This window comes from Manis javanica, chromosome 8, assembly GCF_040802235.1.
Source record: "Manis javanica isolate MJ-LG chromosome 8, MJ_LKY, whole genome shotgun sequence".
Taxonomy (NCBI): Eukaryota; Metazoa; Chordata; class Mammalia; order Pholidota; family Manidae; genus Manis; species Manis javanica.
This window is the reverse complement of record NC_133163.1, coordinates 101,032,837-101,053,178: the sequence shown is the minus strand read 5'-3', so window position 1 is coordinate 101,053,178 and position 20,342 is coordinate 101,032,837. Positions and strand designations below refer to the sequence as shown.

Genomic DNA, 20,342 nt, shown 5'->3' with positions numbered 1-20,342 from the left:
CACTCTTGAAAACGCCAGCTGTTCATGCCCACTCTGATTCTGTGTTTGCACCATGCACATTTCCATTCCATTTACCTCCACCTCCCCACTGCCCCCTGGGGCGTGTTTCCCCTGGCTTGAAATGTGGCTGCCATATTCATCCTCAGGCCAGCTCTGGGTCTCCAGCTCTGGGAAGTGTCCACATGGTGGCCACACCACAGGTCAAAAGCTGAAAAATCAAGGCCCTTAAATTTGGCTAAAATGAGATGAATTTTGTTTAACCCAACCAACCCTCTTTTCCATTTAAACTTATCACTTTGTCACCATGTAGATTCATCTACAGCACCATCTAAGCCAAGGAATGTCCCTTTTTGCTTCAGACAGAAATCAAATGGGACCAAAAGATTTGACTTCTGCAGTCTGCCTTTGGTTCAACAAATGGCCCCATGCACACTAGGTCCCATTTGAAATAGTAATTAGAAGAACTTCAGCTTTTTCTTTTCTATCATTGAAGTATACTGGAGATTCTGCTTCCATCATGTCAAATTATAGGCAATGATGTTCATTAACCTGAATTATCTAGATAGTTCCCTCACTCCTCTTTTTTTTCCATTTGCATATGGTGAGAAAGACATGATCTTAATTAATCCAGTTCTCTAATTCTGTTCCTATATGAGCAACCCATGCCATGTTGACAACTGGTCAAAAAAACTTATTGAGCATCTACTATGTGCCAGGCACTACTTAAGTTCAGATGCAGACAAAACTGACACATGAGGGCCCCATTACTTTTCTGCATTCCTAAAAATACTTTGATGCTCAGCACTAATAAACCAGGATTGCATATCTTTGCCTGAATTTGTCCCTTGTCATCAGGCTATAGGGCATTGCACAAAAACAGTCTTTGCCTTGGCTGCTTGCAGAAGAACAGTAAAGCTGTGGTCGTCCCACAGAGCTGGTTGAGTATGCTGACACTGGCTGCAGTAAGATGATCTGCATTGTGTTACCCTAGCACATGCACGTGAAAAGCAAAATTGGGGACTGCCTGAGGTTAGGCATACATCACAAAGGGTGAATCAAAGTGGATGGCGAAAAAGGCATATTTGAGTTGCAGTCATTCATCTCAGTGAAGGAGCATTCTGACTGACCAATGTTTTCAGGGTGAATCAGAGATGCATGTCTCTAGCCTTTAATACCTGCCTAACTCTCTGATCATTCTCACAGGTTCCTTACAGGTATTTTCAGCCGTTTGGTTTTGGGCCCCGAAGCTGTGCGGGAAAGTACATCGCCATGGTGATGATGAAAGTCATCCTGGTTACAGTTCTGAGACGATTCCATGTGAAGACATTGAAAGGAAATTGTGTTGAAAACATACAGAAAAGAAATGACTTGTCCTTGCACCCAGATGAGACTTGCAGCACGCTGGAAATGATTTTCACCCCAAGAAACCCAGACAAGCGCCTCAAACACTAAAGAAGGATGGCCAGTACCTACTCTGGAGGTACATCTCTCATCGGTAGTTAGCCTGGAAACCACCCATCTCTGCCAGGCAGTGTCACCCTCAGCGAACGTTCCATGGCATTTTGCAGGCATTCCTCCTGTGGGTTGTCTGCAAGTGAGGAGAGACCGGTCATCTGATCTTGTCCGAACCAGAGAACCAGACTGCCAGAGGCCAAGAGTTTGCAGGGGAAAAGGTCAGTGAGAAAACTACAACCCTGAAGGCCCAATGCCATGGAACATGCATTGGAAAAGATCAGTGAAATATGTCTGGCTTTCCACAGAATCTCCACTGCCCTGCCCTGTGAGCATTTTATATCTGGGGCAGAAGCACACACGTTGATTAGAAAGGCCAGGGTACCTGGGTACTTGGGGCCAAACATACCTGCTAGTGTGAATAAAAGTGCTTTGATTTGGCTTTTGGTATGGCTAAGGACTGCCACATTTTATAATCTTTGGAGAAATGTGTACAAATTCAGCATTTGCCTTTTCCTATGATTTTTATCCAATCAGCAGCTCTTGATTATCCACATGTGATTGTCTGTGACAAAGGTTAAATCAGAGGCTATCCTTACCCAGTCTCTCAATTCACACCTCAGGCATTTACCCCTGCTACAATAGTTGTAGATTCAAGTAATAAAAGGTAATTTAGTGATAGCTTGAGTGAAATATAATTAGGACTATATATCTGCTATGGGAAAAAAAATTTCAAATGATGCATTTCAAATTCAAATAAAAACTCTTGTTTTATGGTTGCATTATTAGTTGGCTCCATTAGGGCTGCTAACCAAGAGATAACTTTAAAACACGGCATCTATTAACTCTTTTAATGGCTTCAGTGATTTGGCGGAGGGGAAGCCCTCTAAGTATATACCTAATTCTACATCCCCCTGGGTTCAAACTCCTAAGGAGCACCCACCCCTTCTGTTCCATCATCCTTCGCCCTCAGCAGTTTTTCCCTCCCTTTCTTCTGCAGGACCCCAAAAGCCAAAGGCAACAGAGCAAAAAAAACATGGTCAGTGTAGAACCCCTGCAATCATTTTTTATCCTACCTCAGATTGAACAAATTACCTTACAGATCTAACAGTTATCTAGTTTACTGAATCATTATATGGATGAAACACATACCTTGGAGCACATTCCCTCTCTAGAGGGAATCAAATGAGTTAATTTTCCAAATACCTCTTTGTGTTATACAGTCAGTATGACTATATTTACCGGATACCAATTTAAAAACTGAAAAACTAATTTCACTTAATTAACTCATTAAAAATACGTAAATGTTTGCCATTGAATCAACTGCCAACTCAACATCTGAATTGTCTTTTCAACGAACTGTGTGGCAATAGGGCAACAGCTGAGTATAAAATGACGGTGTAAGCTCCTTGGGAGAAGGGGCCCTTTTCTCTCCTTTGTGTTCCATCCCCAGCCCCCATTCTGACACCACCCAGACTCTCAAGGTCAGGACTGAATGGACACTCCTGCCTGCTCTAGCTGACCCCAGAATCAAGTAAAAGAGGAGGCAGGCGTTCTAAGAGTTCAAGTTCAACCTTTGAACTTGGAATTATTTGGATCATCTAAATGGTCCAAACATACACAGAAACACACCTTTGTACTTAGTATGTCTGTTAGGCCTAGACAATCATCTAAATAATTCAGACCCCTGAAAGAAAGGCCAGGATTTGAGATTTAATGTATCCAGGTTAATTCACTCGACAGTTATTAACGCTCACTGTACTTCGCCTCTGCTGGAGCCGCACAGCAGAGGAGAAACAGACTTTGGGTGAGTGTACTGCACCCATCCAGTCCCCTTGGAACACCTGCTGTATGTCACATGCACGTATGTAGTCAAGGCCTATGTCTGTACAGTCAAAGTGAAATGAAAGGTTGATAGCGTTGTTTAGAGACAAAGCAGATACAAAAATTGCTGGGGGGAAAGCCAGGGTGGTGGGGGAAGGACAGAAAGAAGGGAAGTGCTTGTTTGAATGCTCCAAGAAAACTCTCCCAGAATCAAATTACCTGGGTAATTGTTCAGCTTCTCACTCTGCTTGGCCTGTATTGACAAACCCCATATGTTTGTATAGATTTGGTCTAAAGAACTTAGAATACCACTGAGTTTTCCTTAGACTGAACATATGTTTGAAAATCCTGTTTCCAGAATTTTGCCTCATTGTTAAGTACTTAATTATCACTCTTGAATATGCTGTGGACTGTTCTCACCCATTCCCAAAGAAGTAAGTTTTCAGTGAAATGCATGCTCTATCTCTGTCAAGTTGTGATGACAATTGTACCCTCCTGTCCTTGGGTGTACTGGACATCCCCATCTGCCCTGACATCCCTCTCTTCTCTGTCTAAAGTGGAGACGAATCACATTCAAGGACAGCCCACATGATGAGAAATGTCAGTTGGAAGTTGTCACTTTTTATTTCTAAGCAGTGCTGTGGACTAGTTGTGGTGTTAGTATTCCATGTAAGCCAACTGAAAGAAATGCTAGCTGGACCCTCCTCAATCTCCTTTATCATTTGGGCTCTGGGACTGAATCTCTTGCCCCTACTTGCAGAAAAACTTGCTAAATTAAACTTTGTCAGGGTAATGAGCTGAATGGAATTTGTGGTGCTTTCACTTGGACTTCACTCAAGTCAAGACCTCAACCCTCCAAGGGCTCAACCCAGACAGGACTTCCCTGAGAGAACTCCCTCATTTCCTCTCTGCAGCATATAGCAGGACTTGCCTACAGGGAGTCAAGGGCCATACCCTGTTCCCATCAGCGCAACCGGACAAGCAGCATGCATTTAGGCAAGGCAGCCTGGTCACCATGCCCAGCCCACTAGGTATAAACTCTGCCCCGCTCTCCCAGCAAGAAAGCACTTCAAAATGCAAAACAAATGACAATCATTTTAAGAATATAATTGTAAGAATTATTATAAGAATAACCTTGAAGCACATGGGCTTCCTTGTCACACCTAGCTAACTCAGATAGATGAGTAGCTGAGAATACATCACCCATCTGCCTCTTTCCCATTCTAGTTTACTGTGAAAGTATTCATTCCTTTGGACCAAGAAAATAGTAACTGTAGTTACTTTCTTAATATACTAAGCCTTTACATAATCATTTCATTTAATTTTCCCAGCAATGGTAGAAGGCAGATATTGTCCCCATTGTACAGGTAAATTTCCCCATCCATCCATTTGTATCCCTTTGTTACCTGTTTGGTAAAGTTTCTCTCTCCTACCCACATGTACTCCAACACACATGGTCAATGTCTCAGGTGCCGTTATCAAAACCTCCACTCCATTTTTCTTCATATCTGCTTAACTTATGAAGCATAGCTAAGGCTCAAAATGTTATCTTCCCTCCCAACATAGGTTTTTTGTTTATCCAGAGAATTTCCCAAAATAACTACAGGTATCAGCAAGCTAGGTCTGTAGGAGAGGAGGGGGGAAGGATGTGGTGGCTTCCAGATTCCCCTAAAATGACAGCACCTACTTCACCCACACATGAAGTGGTCCTACCTGTACAGTGGTACCTACATTGTAAGGGGACCCAAATCAGAATGTTTAGAGGAGCCAGGCAGATAGCATAAACTAGATGATCAGGCCAGCTGTAAGTGGAACTTCTGAGAGAAAGGGAGAATGCCACACCTAAAGGCATTCAAGTTCAATGCTCTTAAAACACAGTGCCAACCAAAATCCTCCCTGAGCTGGGTGGGCCATGGTTTAAGGCCTCTAACATCAATCCCTTTCACATCCATCATTTCATTTGCACTCCCTGTCCACCCAAACACCCAATGAGAAAGGCAGAGAAATTTCCATTTCACCAATGGGGAAACAGGGAGGTCCAGTGGTTTGTTCTGTGCTGTGCATTAAGAGCCACATCTAGGACTCCCCCCAGGAGATCCCAGCTCCAAGTCCAGGAGCTGTTTGACTTCACCCAGCCCAATTTCCCTTCATAGCTGTGCATCTTCTGAAGAATCTGAGCCTCAGTGGACCCATCTGTAAATACGGGTTCCAGCAGAGGAGTTCTACAGTCATTTCCAGTGCTCTCATTTTACACTGTTTCACTTCATAAACATAAGATCATTTTTCCCCTTTGTATCTCAGCTCTGATAATAAACTGAATGTATAAGACAATCTCATTTTCAGATCAAACATGCAATTTGGTCACTGAAGGATCTGGGCACCCACTGTGCACCCAACTGGCTGACGGCAAGCTCCAAACACTAACAGGTCTGCATGTAGCCCTAACTTACTGTGGCTGCAGGGGCACGAGGATGTTCATGGAACACATTTCACTCACAAATAATCACTTTATGCCCTATTTGAAAGTATGGGCAAACCAAAGGCATTGCTGAACAAGTCATCTTTTTTCCTGAATGACCTTGGTTTCATACACAAACAAATTGATCACTAATTGCTCACTATTACCTCCCTTCCCTGCTGAAATGAACACCTTCCCTGGCCAATGCCACTTGCCCTGTGCAGCTTGCTGCTTTCACTGCTCATAGAGTTCTAGAAGCAATCAAATAAGCAGAGCAGCAAACTCTTTAGAGAAATCCCTGCCCATGACAGTGAAGGAGCGGCTGACATATCTCTGTGGGTGCTCCTTGGGGCAAGAGTGAAGAGAAAAGAATTGTTATAAATCATTAAGATGCCACAACCAAGAGCTCTCCACCACCAAGTGCTTACCACAGCCAGGTTAGCTCATGTAAACCTTACAACAGTTATGCAAGCTATTCCCCACTCTGCAGAGGATTAAAGATTCTCAAAGAGTAGCTTGCCCACACTCTCTTAGCTGGAAATCTGAACCCCCTGACTTATCCCCAAATCTAAGATTTTTTTCCTGTATGCTACACCCACTAAACATGGGATTTGGTCCTTTGTAAAATAAAATGTAGTAGAAATATAAATGTTTGTAAGTTTTCTTTGGTATGGGTATTAAAATTGGGGGACAGAGTGGCAGAAAATCAGGTACTGAGAATACTGACGAATGTTTGCCCCTTAGCTCTGACCAGCTATGTCATCATGGGAATAAGTCCCAAACCAGTGCCTTGGGCCTTTGGTGCCTCTCCAACCACCAGCCAGCAGTGGTTGATCTGGCTATACAAGGAGTCCAGGTAAATCATTCACTATGTTTTCCTAGCCCTTCATGTTTTATTCACCTTAGTGTCTGACACACGGCATGGCCACAATACATTTTGATGGGTGAATGAGGGAAGAATCTTTGCACCAATAAGAGAAGTTCTAATAGATTCACAAAACTAATTGGTATCACTCGCACACATTTTATAACAGGAATCAGCCTGAGACACTGAACGAACTGGCTACACATTTTAAAACAAAAACAGAGCCAACCACAGGGAGCCTGGCACTTCTCTCAGGGGTCCTGGGGAGGGGTTCCTGCTCATTCCAGAGCTGGACTGCATGGAACTTAGGGCCCTCCTGCCCCTTGAGATTCCACAGTCTCTGGGTTGGTGAGGACATGAACGTTTTTCTCATGGAAGCCAAAAAGCTGATCCTATGAAATGCACAGCCTCAAAGAGTCCGTCTTTCAGAAGCATGTCTCCTAGCTTAACAATCCGCCCACATGCATAAGGACCGTGAATATGGTATTTTGCCCTTGATGATCACATGTGCTGCCCACTTATTACCAAGAGAGGTAACACTGTGCATATTTTGTAAATCTATTTACAAATAAATCAAAACAGCACATTTCATCATATTTCAATACAATTGTCCCTGGTTCTCCTTCTTGGGTCTCATTCTATTCCTACTTCTCATGGGTGGTTTGCAGGGCCTTCCACGCAAGGGCTCAGCAGCACTGCTCAGCCGGTCTCATGTTGAGCACCGAGGCCTCTGCTTGGGGGCTTTTGTGGGACCTGCCCTGTGTCCCGGCCCCACACCTGCCGCCCTCTCCCAGAGGGTTTGCTTTTTGTCCTTTCTTCTTCCTCTGCAGACCCACCTGCCACATTTCCTCACTCTTTCCGAACCTCTGTTACCTCCCTCGTCTTGCTATTACAATCCCCAGTCCCCTCTCCAAATCGCTCTGGGCAGCAGTCCCCAGCGCAGCAGCCTCACAGGCCCTTTTGTTCTGAGCTGGGGAGGCTGCGGTACCCACTCCCTCCTACAGGCTCTTGCCCAGAGGCGGGGTGGCTCTTCCTCCCTGAATCAGTTTCCTGGGGCTGCTATAGCAAATTACCAAAAGCTGGGAGGATTAAAACATCAGAAATGTATTCTCTCACAGTTCTTCAGGCCAAAGGTGGAAATCAAGGCATCTGCCGGGCCACGCTACTTCAAACACTCTTGGGGAGAATCCTTCCTGGCCTTTCCAGCTTTTCCTTGGCCTCCTTGACTTGTAGCCCCATCCCTCTAATCTCTGGCTCTGCAGTCACATTGCCTCCTCCTCTCTGGTCTGTTGTAACCCTTCCTCTGTGTCATCAGGAAAATTATTATTTGATTAGAGCCCACCCAGGTAATCCAGGGTGATCTCATCAAGATTCTTAACTGCATCTACAAAGACTCTTTTTTCCAAATAAGGTCAGATCCACAGATTCCAGGGCTTTGGATGTAGACATATGTTTTGGGGGCTGTCACTCAAGCCACTTCACTCCCCAGGATGTGACTGACAGTTCACACTTTCTAGAGCCATGTTTCCTAAACCTGAATGTACATCTGAGTCACCTGGAGATTCTGTTACCCTGTGGACCTTGACTTGGTCGGTCTGGGCAGGGCCTGAGATTCTGCATTTCTAACAAGCCTCCAGGTCATTCTGAAGCCCAGGCAGGCAGTCCAAGGTTAGCAAAGTATGAGGGGCGTGGCCCACTGAGCAGCACCAGCCTGGAGCCCGTCAGGATGGAGACTCTCAGACCCCACCCAGACCTGCTGAGCCTGACTCTGCACAGCAACAAGATCCCTAAGCACTCTGGTTGCATGTTAAGACCAGTCTGGAAGATTTTTATCCTTTTGCATTACACTCAAGACCTCTCTCCTGGAAGGAAATTAACCCCAGCCTCTCTTGCACTCAGTTCTATTGCACAAATGGTCTCACCCTAAGCTGTCAGCCAGGCAGCCATTTGTCCCCAGACTGTGAAAATCATGCTGTATGGTTCATGAGCCACAGCAGTCATGATGCACAGTAGCTACCACACAGGTCTTGTCCTGCTCAAAAAAATCATGACAAACTCTCCCGGGAATCCTGTCTTTCTTCCTCCTCCCTCTTCCGGGATCAGTGGTCCTTCAAATAGTTCATTTTGAAGAAAAGACTGGTCCTGATCTTGCCTTAAGAGGTCTGTCTACCCTTTTCTCCACATCAAAGTAAAACTATGTCAACTTAAAGAAAATTTCCGAAACCAACTTTATAAATCTCCAAATCAAGTCTCTCTCTAAAGCTTAAATAACCTTGATCTTCCAATAAAAATAATTTATTCCTGGGGTTTGGGGTGAGGAAGTGAGGTCAGAGAAGGAGACTTCATTGGGGAAATCACTAGAGGATTTACAGGTAGAGGTTTGGGTTGAAAGGTCATTAGACTCATATAATCTAATGCCTCATTTTGCAAGTGAGAAAACAGGTCTAGAGACAATACCCACCACCCTGGGAGGTGGCCTTCCTGGGACTAAAACCCAGGTCTTTTGACTTTTGTTCCACTGTTTTTAAAACTGACCTTTAGTTCCTCCATGCTGTCTCCACCCTATGTCAAGAGACCAAGCAGACTAGATTTGCCAGCAGAGCAAACAATCTTAAACAGCTTATCCTAAGACATTTCTTTTTGTCAGATAACAGGTCCCAGTTTGAGGTCTGGGTAATACACCACCCCCTCAACCGCACAAAGTCCTCACTCTCATTGAAGATGCTCTGCCAACAAGCTGGAGGAAAGCCCCGCTAGCCTCATATCTGCCAGCAGGGGGCAGACGTGGACAAGTTTGTCAGCTTTGAAGGCTGACGGGTCCCAGCAGAGGGAAGGACAAGCCTGCCTTGGCTTCCAGCAGAGCCTCCCACCAAAGTGGGCTGCCAGATGGAGACCAGCAGTAAGAAGTCAGTATGATTGGTTGTACTATCTAGAAAAATGAAAATACTCATAAATGCTCATTTCAGATAGCTTAGTGCCTAAGCTGGCTGGCTCCAGACAGGACACTTGAGTTTCGATCATCACCAGGCCATCAAAGAGCTGTGACCTTGGGGAAGTTACTCTCTATACTTGGTTTCCCCACTTGAAAATGAAGGAAACCATAGTGCCCCCCCTACGGGGGCTGAGGGTCCCGAATTCAAACCTGCCTGCCACATATTAAGTACTTGGTGTGTATAAGCCAGCAGTTAATGGCGATTTTATTTTAACTTATCCCTTAAATAAATATTTATTGAGCACCTACTCTGCATAAGGCCCTAAGCCAGGTGTTAAGGATATAGAATGAATAAGACACTTCTTTAAAATAAAAAATTACTATTACTATCTCATCTATTTTTATCTTTTATATATTATAACAGTAACTGTACAACCTCTTTGATTTCTTTTATTGTCCTTGTCATAGGGAAGCCCAGCAGCAAATCTGAAAGCCAATTTGGGCTGCTGTTTTGTCCACTGGGCCAGTCGATTTGCATTCTTCTTCTTGGTTGGCTCTCATGGTCTATTTATATTCCTATTTTAGTAAGTCACTATATAAATCTTTGGCCTGCTCTGCTCTGTGCAGGGGTGTGGGCTTGCTGCTTTACTGACGGGAAGCACTAGCCAGATACTGGAGCACTTCGGGAAAAGAAGGGTTCCAGCCTGAAAAAACATATTTACAGGTACGGAAGTGACTAACAGGGCCTGAAGGAAAGGAGGACAAGGCAGAAACAGCAACAGTCAAAACATCCCTGAGAAAGATAGGACAGGGGCTCTGACGGAATAAAGAGAAAAGCAGGTGAAAATACGGACACTGCCCAGGGCCACCTCCCACGGGAGCAGAGACGAGAAAAGAGGGAAGGCAGTGGAGGTGTGCACCGCACAGCACAGGGTAGGGGAAAAGTTGCTCTGTATCCATTTCAAAGGCGTTGGGGGAAGAACCAGCAATAGGTATTCCAACAGGACATAAAGATGGGCAGGGGGCAGAAATCACTGTCCGCAGAGTGGGGGAAGTGCAGGGTCAGTTGGCTGTAAGCTGGCCTGGGGTCACGGATGTTCACAAACACACACACAATCCCACCAAGCCCACCATCCCCACCTCCAATGAGCCAGTGTGCACGTAGGGCCGCCATTAGCCTTGCTCAGCACATTTTGAAGAGGTGTGCAGATGGGCTGGCACACATGACCTGAAAGAAGAAAAGGAACAAAAGAAAAATTGCTGATTGTGTCAAAGGAGAAGTGAGCTGACCTTGCTGGACCAAACAACTCCCAATGTTTCTTCCGAAAACTAAGCAGACCCCACAAATGTGCGTACCTCTGTGGGCCAAGTGGTATGGGCTGGAGCCATAAATTGGAGACCGCCAAAATGTTTATCAGTTAGAGAATAGATAAACTGTGTTTTCATACAGCAACAAGAATGAACATACGACAACTATCCAAAACAATATGGATGAATCTCAAACAAAATGCCGAATGAAAGAAGCCAAATGCAAAAGAATGCTGGATGTATGTTTGTCTTTATGTAAAGATAAAAGACAGGTAGAACTACTGTGTGAGAAGCCAGGGTGTAGTTACCCTTGGGGATCGTGACTGGAAGGGGGCACAGGTTTGTTTCTGGGGTGCTGGCCATGTTCTGTTTCTTAATCTGCTGTTTACAGGCATATATGTTCACTTTGTGAAAATTCATTTGAGCTGTGCATTTTTCTATAAGTACATTAGATTTCAATAGAAAGTAAAAGCAGACAACACAAGCAGGTCTTGGGGTCCCAACATAGAAGATCCCAGGGTGAGCAGCAGGCCATGCAGCACCTCCTCCAATGCTACCAAACTGGGGTGGCAAGTAACCAGGGAGTGAAGCGTGGCCACCAGCCCAGCAGCTGGCTCCTCAGGGTAGTCAGCCGACTCACCCATACATCAAGAGGTGGTTGGAATTAAGAAACTAAGCAGGACCACGGCACCTGCTGTTGTGTAAGTGCTGGTTGAGAGCGGCAACAGAGCTAGATTGTCTGGATCTGAACTTCAGCCCCACTGCGTGATCTAGTAATATGACCCCTGGGTCAGTGCCTTAAACACTGGACCTCAGTTTCCATATCAGTAAAACTGGGGTAATGATAGGATCAAATACATTAAATTTGGAACCACGTCTGGCACAAAGTAGTGATCAGACTTTGGTTCTGTTATGACTGTGTGCCAGCATCTTTGATCATCATATCCATGATACACAGTAGACTCCAGAATTAAATGATTTATTTCAGTGAGGCCACATGCCAAGTAAATGCACAATAGAGATTTGAACTCAAGGTCCACTTGGTTCCAAAGTGCATAATCTAAGGCTTCTCAACAAAGAGGGAAAATTTTCTCCCAGAAACAAGGAAATAGAATTAATAACACAAGGAAAATTATTCAAATGCAAGGAAAAATATAAGACTTTGGAATAAGCAAAGGACAATCCTAGATAGCCTTTCAATGGGATGCTAACGCCTTCTCAAAATATCTAATTCCATGGAGGCTCTGTGCCTTTCATTGCCTTTGAGTTATCTTACAACTCTAAAAATTATAAATAAGTGATAGCAAGGCAAAGAATCCATGTCTAAAGACATGCAAATAAATTCTGCAACTGCCTCCCCAAATAATAAAGCAAGTTTCCAGTCCATATATAAAGTTACTTCAATCCTTTACCCCATACAAATTTGTGGTTCTTTTGATTTCCCCTTTGAACCGATTACAACATCACACCAGTTCCCTCATTCAATGAGAGAGTTAACTAAAACCTTTGACATGTGTTCATTTTACATGGGTATGAGAATCATTACTTTTTCCCCCCCTAACACACAGGAAGAGGACAGGTGCCGATCATGGCCCTGGGGTTTCCTGAGGAAGGCCCACGCTACTGCAATCTGCTGGCAGAATGCCAGGTGGCCTTCACGGGGCAGGTGTGAGGCCAAGGCCCCAGGTCTGGCCCTGTGTTCTGTTTCCTGACCAGAGCTGGCAAGGGCAATGGAAGACTGGCTGGACCTTAAGGAACTCTGCTCAGCCTGAAAGCAGTTAACGGTGGGGGTGGATTCTGACAAAGCCAGGGCTGTGGAAACCCTTTCAGGCTGCCTAGTGGCTCAGGGGCCTGTAGGTCTGAGAGGCATAAATGCTGGATCCTGGTTAAGTCCATTTCCTAGATCTGTGACCTAAACAAGTTTTTAAACTCCCCAACTTTCATTTCCGCCTCTTTAAAATGTGGATATTACCATAGGACCTACCTTTCTGGTGGGGAGAGGGATGTGAAAATCAAGGTAATGCGTATGAGCTGTCAACACCAGCTCTGCCCTTAGCATGTGACAAAGGGCAGCTATTTTCAGTGTCATCACACTAGGAAACTGCAGCTCCTGGTGGAGAACACAGTGAGGAAATGCTCGCTGCTCTAGGGTTTTTGTATCAGTGGAGTATTATTTACTTCTACTATTTCTCTTGACACGAAAGAGGCATTGTAACCCCACACTGGGTAAAATATAACCCAATCTAAAAACAAGTCAAATTCTCTTTATCAAAGCAAGAAATACTTCACAATTGTTAACTATGTGAACACAGGTGAATAAAGGATTTCTTTTAAGAGATAAAGTAGCTAGGGATGGGAATAATAATGGCTGGCGTTTGTTGAACATTTGCTCTCTGCTAGGCATTTTCCCTAGGGTTTTTGGCATTTTCACTCTTCATGATAACCTCATGAGGCTGGGAAGCGTTAGCTCCCTTTTCTGGTTGGGAATTGAAGTAGATCTGAGGTTTAAACCCAGCTAAGACAATCAGCCCCTCTGGGTACAGAGCGTCCTGGGGGCCTGATCCTGGATCCTAGGCTGTGAGGATGTCTGTCTAGAATGGTGGGGCTTCGGTGCCCACAGAGCCTCTAGGGGGTGCTGTCCAGCCAGAATTTGAAAACAACTGATGCTAAAAAAGGTCAGATATTTTATCCATCCGCTCAACAAACATTTATCAAGGACCTATTATGTGGCAGGCACTGTTCTAGGCTGAATCAAACAGGCAGAATCCCTGCTGTCATTGAGCTGAAATTTCAGTTAGATACTAAACATAATAAGTAAAGTATATAGTATGTTACATAGGGCTAAGTTCTGTAGAGAAAATTAAAGGAGAGAGAGGATTTGGAGCGCCAGGGATGGGGTAACGGGTACGAACTCACTGATTGCGGTCAGGGAAGGCCTCAGTCAGGGGTCACTTGTGCAAAGACTAAAGCTCGGTGGGACAGTGAGCCGTGCGGCTGTCTGGGGCAGAGCAGGGGGCAAACCCTGTAAAGGCCTGAGGTGACAGCGAGCGTGGCGTGCTTGAGAAACTCCTGGGGGGCGCTGAGGCTACACCAGAGTGGATGAGAACAAGCTGTCAGAGACGAAGCTGGAGAGTGGCAGGAGATAGATATCAGGGTCTTCTCTGCTCAGGGAGATGGGGAAGGGTCTGAGCAGACCAATCACATGACCTCCCTTACAGAAGAACTGCTCTGGCCCCTCCATGTGTGATGAAATGTGGTAGGGCAAGGGAGAAGCGGAGAGGCCCCTTAAGCCAACTGCAGAGATTCAGACAAGACCTGATGGTAGACTGGGGCAGAGTGGTAGCTGGACACGTTTGGGGGGTAAGGCCACTGGGATTTGGGAGCCGTCAGAACCCACTGAGGCTACCCTTTTAGGGCTGACTCATCCAGTGTGGGCCATGACCCCAGTAACCTTTCCTGGAAAGCCTGCTCTTGGTGTTGCCAGGATAACAGAGCCCAGCAGCCATGGAGATACCTTCCTGGCTTGCCCAAGGTCAGGGCACTGCTCCAGCTTTTCCTCTCTAGGCTACTTCCCCTTAGATTTCCCTCAGGATTGAGGCAAATGCCACCAGGAGCCATATTCCAGTTCCTATTGCTACCTTGAAAACCACCCCAAAACTTAGTAACATGAAACAATTATTTTTATGCTCTTGGATTCTGTGGGTCAGTAACTCAGGGCTACATAAGGATGGCTTGTCTCTGCCCCATTATGTCTGGGGCCCCAGTTGGGAAAACTCAATTTCTGGGGGAACTGGAGTCACCCGGAGGTGTCCTCACTCACATTCTGGCCTTGGTGCTGGTTGCTGGCCGGGACCGCAGCTGCCTGTTGGCCACAACATCTACCCAGGGCCCCTCCCTACGGTGTGTCTGTGTGGCCTGGGCTTCCAGTCATGGCGGCGACTTACAGAGGCTTGTACATATGTACCCAAGGCCTAGACATGCAGCAGCCACCTTGCAAGGAAGGGGTCACCCATAAACAAGGTCGCACAGGAAGACGGCAGAGCCAGGATGGAAAGAACTGGAACCACTGAATCAATCTGAAGCACTCTGATTTCCTGTTCAGTGGAAAATACAAATACATTTTCTGTTTTGTTTAGACCAGTTTGAACTGGGGTTTTCTGTTATCATCACTAAAACGGATACAGATCTCCTAAACGGCCACTACTCTGGTGGGCCGCACACTTTTAGGAAGGGAGCCAGTCGGAGTCACCACAGTGCTGACAAGTCCTGCTGCCTCACAGAGCGACTGCGGCCGGGGCCACAGCCATTGGTGCCATGAGCCTGGGAGCCCCAAGCTCGGCTGCTTTATCCATAAAGGCAAGGAATCCAACCTTCGCAATTATCAAGAACTTACACCCAGGGGCAGGTGGGGGGAGAAGGTAGTTCTGATGTGGGGTAACTTGATGATGGCAAACAAAAACCCAAAAAAAAAAAAAACCCTAGAGGAGAGAAACCCCTTCCGATGTGGCTCTGTCACGGACTCGGAGGGAGCTGCCTGCCTTCAGCCTGTACATGATACCCGCAGATGCTGCCAGTGCCCCGGATACATCACCAGACTTTCCAGGGCTCTACCAACCTCAAGCTGCCAATCTGTATGCCTGGGCCTGGGGCTTTTTTTCCAGAACTGTGGAAATCCCCTCAGCTCACATGCAGGGAAGTTCCAAAAGTGCCAGGAATGAACACCCCCACATAGCAACCCTGAATCCATGCTCTGGAAGTGGCTGTATAAAGGCCCCAGACCTCTCACCCCCTGTGGGGCCTTCTGAGGGGTGGTTTGACACCGTTTTCCAGAGCTCCCCCGGGGGCCTCTGCCCACCATGACAGCTGGCACAGCCATACTCCCTCTGTTGACGGCCCCCTTCCCTGTATCATGCACCTGCTGGTGTTCTTGGCCACTCCCAAAACAATTACTTGTGCTCCAATCTTTGTCTCAGCGCCTCTTTCTGGGGGGCCCCCACACTGAGGCAGCGATCGCAGGGGAGTGGTCAGGAAATGCGGGCGGTGTGGGGGTGATGTGACAATCTAGCCACAGTCTTCTCTCTAGTGGGAAACACTGGAGGCAAGAAACTAAGGCTTTTGAGAATCGCCCACTGGGAGATGAGCCTCCTGAGTTTTCAAGGCCCACTGGTTCATGGTGAGTGCCCGCTGGGTGAGGCCTTCTGCACCTATAGGTGTTGGGACACCATCAGTGGGGTTCTGATTACCACCACAGCGGCACCCTTGGGTGGCATTCTGCACTGACAATCCACGCATCCGCCCAGCCCCCATCTCCCTGCAGCTGAGGGAACCTCTCAGCAGTGATCAGCATCCAGAATGATCCTCTTTTGTTCTTACCCATTCAATGTGTTTATTTTCAAGATTGCGTTTGTGGAAAGCATTTAAACAGCGCCATTTAGAAGAAAACAAAAGTCACCAGATGGAAAAATAGAATAAAAAACCTGCACACAAAAAAAATTCCCCAAGCGGTACAGGCAGGGCAGAGGGGGTTATTGTCGTCCTGCTGCTGGGGTAATGCAGCTGTGTTGGAAGAGCTCTCTGCTTTTGATAGCCTAGAATTTTCAAGAGAACTGAACACAGGTCAACAGAATTCTATGCTTCACTCCTTGAGAAAGTTCGACAAACCTTTCCTCCTCCCTCCAGTAAAGACAGAAGAACAGTTACTAGGATTACCATGTATACTAAATTATAAACCACAAGCAACTTTTTCTTAGAATAATGCCTTCCAGTTGGCCTGTACCTTATATGGCCGGGCCTTGTTCTCCAGAGCCAAGCAATACCCTTAGCCGCAGGCTGGCTGCAAAGCCAGACCGATATGAAGGCGTGAGCAATGGCAGCTGCTTCCGAGGATGAGACCAGCATCGCCTCCTATCCCCTCAAGAAATCAAGAAAACCAAACTGGCTTTGCCCTTTGCCATGCCACTCCCAAACACAACATGATTTTGCGTAATAGTGGTTGAAAAACTTCAGCAATATGTCAAGGGTGGCAGGAAGGCCAACTTTCAGACACAAGGAGGCCTTGGTCATTGCTTCTCCCTCACCTTTCATCCTCCCAGTGGCCAACACAGAGACAGGAAAGTGGGTAGTGTGAACAGGTGCATGAGTCAGGACTGGCGCTCTGGGTCCTGTGAGGAGAAGTCATATCAATTTTCTCTGGACTGATCTTACCTGGGCTCCTGGTCCCCACATGCAGACACAGGATGTAACTGCCTGGGGCATTCCCCCGCATGCCCAGAAGAGGTAATCTGTTCCCAGGCAGCGGCCATGGACGTTGTGTAGCATGGCGGCCCTGGCAGTGGGAGGGGAACATTGCTATACAGTCAGGCAGTCCCCACCCTGCCATTTATTAACCATGGCGCTCAGGATTTATTTAACCTCTCTGACCCTCAATTTCTCTATCTGCAAATAGTAGCTCCTACCTTTTAAAACACTAGTGCCTAACACATCATAAGCTCTCGATAAAAGGCAGCTCCAATTACCACTGAGGGAATATGGCTGTGGTTTCTAACACTTGTGAGCAAGTATGGGCTCATAACAGCTGTTCCCACAATTGTCATTTTTAGGGGCTGTAACTGTGGGTTTTAGAGCAATGATGACTCTTAGAGAACCCAACTGGGATTGCACATTAAGAAGCAAATCACATTAAGAGTGCCATGTTGGGCCCCGGGTGGATGACTAGGACAGCCAGAAAGCATGTGGAAAGTTACCAGAAGGTCCAGCTGTCATTAAGAGGGCTTCCCAGGGGAACAGCTCAGTTGGCCTGATAAGGATGCAGGAGCCAGAGGAAAAGGCACACAGGCTCTAACAGACAGAACTCTAAGCCCTGGAGCAGAGCCCTCACAAGCAGATTTCATTAGCCACAAAGTCACAAGGAAGAACTTACAGAGGACGAAAGAGGCTGAAGACAGCAGGCAAAGCTGTGTCCGTTTCTTACGCATGTCCTGAGCTCAGCCCTGATGGAGCACAGTGTCCCCAGGGGGCTTCCCCAAGCCCTGCTGCACCACGATTCATGTTTCTAAAGCATTACTCTAAACCTTATTCAATAACACTACTTTCCTTTCCACCCCTTTCAGGCATACAGAATGGCCACACATGGCTGAGAAACACCAACAGTGCCTTAGTGAGAAAACTCCAGAAACAGGGAGGATTCTTTGAGAAAAAGAAGTAAACTAGAGATTTCTTTTGGCGGGGCTGTGGAATAGACTACTGTACTGTAAGTCTACATAACACATTTACTCCATTCCAGCAAGCAAGCCACACCCTTTACAAACTGCTTGCTGTTGTCTCCTTGTTACTGCCATGTGCCACACCTGAAATGACCTTCCCAGTTCATGCATGTGCTGTCATGAGAAGAGTACATTTTCTGGAGCAGAAAAGAACCAGGTTCAAGCCCTGCTCATACTTACCTAGCTGTGGGTCTCTTTCCTTATATGGAGAATGAGTATGATGGTACCCACCTCATGAGGATTCAGCGAGGTAACATCTGGCCCCCAGGTTCTACAGTTTAGCAGCCAAGCCATGAAAGATTCTCCTTGCCAAGTCACAGCCAAACCACAGTCAGCTAAATGAGCTCAGGGAGCTGAATTCGTTCACTGGACTCCAAGTCTGTAGCAGGGGCCCTAAGGATGGGGAGAGGGGGCAGCAGGAAGGGACCTCCTGTGATGTCATAAACACTAGGGAGGGGCAGGAGGATAATGACAGTGGGAGAGAGTCTTCCTTGCATCCAGTCTCCCTTCTTCCCCAGAATTAGACATTCTGGGGAGGTGGCTCTGTGCCCAGATAAAAAACTGTTTCCAGGGAGGAGCCAAGATGGCGGTGTGAGTAGAGCAGCAGAAATCTCCTCCCAAAACCATATATATTTTTGAAAATACAACAAATACAACTATCCCTAAAAGAGAGACCAAAAGATACAGTACAACAACCAGGCTACATCTACACCTGCGAGAACCCAGCGCCTCACGAAGGGGGTAAGATACAAGCCGCAGCCCGGCGGGACCCGAGCACCCCAAACCCCAGGTCCCGGCGAGAGGAGAGGAGTCAGAGCAGGGAGGGAGAGGGAGCCCAGGACTGCTAAACACCCAGCCCCAGCCATCCGCACCAGAGCGCAGACACAGTGCATACGTGGGGTGCTGGAAACTAGGGAAACAGGACAGCAAGACCTGTGAGCGGGTCCCTGCAGCTGGCATCCCTGGGACAAAGAAAAGTGAGTGCTTTTTGAAAGTCTTAAAGGGACAGGGACCCCACACCTGGACGGAAGCGCCCCAGCACATTTAGCCCAGCAGCTGGGAATCCTGGGGAACTCTGGGTGCCCTAACCCCTGAGCTGCAGTACAGCTCTGAGGCCCCTCACAGTGGTAAAGAGCCTCCCGCCCATTCCCCCTCTGACATGGCGTCGCCATAGTGGAGCAGCAGCCTGAGGCCAGCCACGCCCACAGCAACTGTGGAGTTTAACTCCACTAGGGGTTGCTGTTCTCCCAGGAGAAGAAGGCCACAAACTAGCAAGAAGGGACGTTCTCCGAGCCAACACACATGCCAACTCCCCACAACTATCTCTATTGTCATGAAAAGGCAGAAGAATTTGATCCAGACCAAAATAACACAGACAACCTCTGAGAAGGAGCTTGGAGAGATAGACCTAAGCAATCTTCCTGAAAAAGAATTCAAAATAAAGGTCATAACCATGCTGATGGAGCTGCAGAAAAAAATACAAGAGCTAATGGACAAAGTAGGGAGGGAGACTACAAAAACAAAACAATCTATGGAAGGATTTAAAAGCAGAATGGATGGGATGCAAGAGGCCATTAATGGAACAGAAACCAGAGAACAGGAATGCATAGAAGCTGACACAGAGAGAGATAAAAGGATCTCCAGGAATGAAACAATATTAAGAGAACTGTGTGACCAATCCAAAGGAATAATATCTGCATTACAGGGGTACCAGAAGAAGAAGAGAGAGAAAAAGGGATAGAAAGTGTCTTTGAAGAAATAATTGCTGAAAACTTCCCCAAACTGGGGGAGGAAATAATCGATCAGATCACAGAAGTACACAGAACTCCCAACAGGAGGGACCCAAGGAGGACAACACCAAGACACATAATAATTAAAATGGCAAAGATCAAGGACACGGACAGAGTTTTAAAGGCAGCTAGAGAGAGGAAAAAGGTCACCTACAAAGGAAAACCCATCAGGCTCTCATCAGACTTCTCAACAGAAACCCTACAGGCCAGAAGAGAATGGCATGATATATTTAATGCAATGAAACAGAAGGGCCTTGAACCAAGAATGCTGTATCCAGCACAATTATCATTTCAATATAAAGGAGGGATTAAACAATTCCCAAACAAGCAAAAGTTGAGGGAATTTGCCTCCCATAAACCACCTCTACAGGGTATTGTAGAGGGACTTCTCTAGATGGGAGCACTGCTAAGGCTAAATAGATGTCACCAGAGAATATAAAATCACAGCAAA

The 20,342-nt window shown here is 46.5% G+C and overlaps 1 protein-coding gene across 1 annotated transcript in view; it reads left to right on the top strand.

The window, feature by feature from the left end:
* The window catches only part of CYP19A1 (cytochrome P450 family 19 subfamily A member 1), a 33,674-nt gene extending 27,366 nt beyond the window's left edge, over positions 1 to 6,308 (top strand). The window contains exon 10 of the mRNA XM_073211852.1: positions 1,204 to 6,308. Within this exon, the coding sequence (XP_073067953.1) occupies positions 1,204 to 1,452 (249 nt within the window). The 3' untranslated portion in view covers positions 1,453 to 6,308. The remainder of the gene's footprint in view (positions 1 to 1,203) is intronic.
* The last annotated feature ends 14,034 nt before the right edge of the window (positions 6,309 to 20,342 follow it).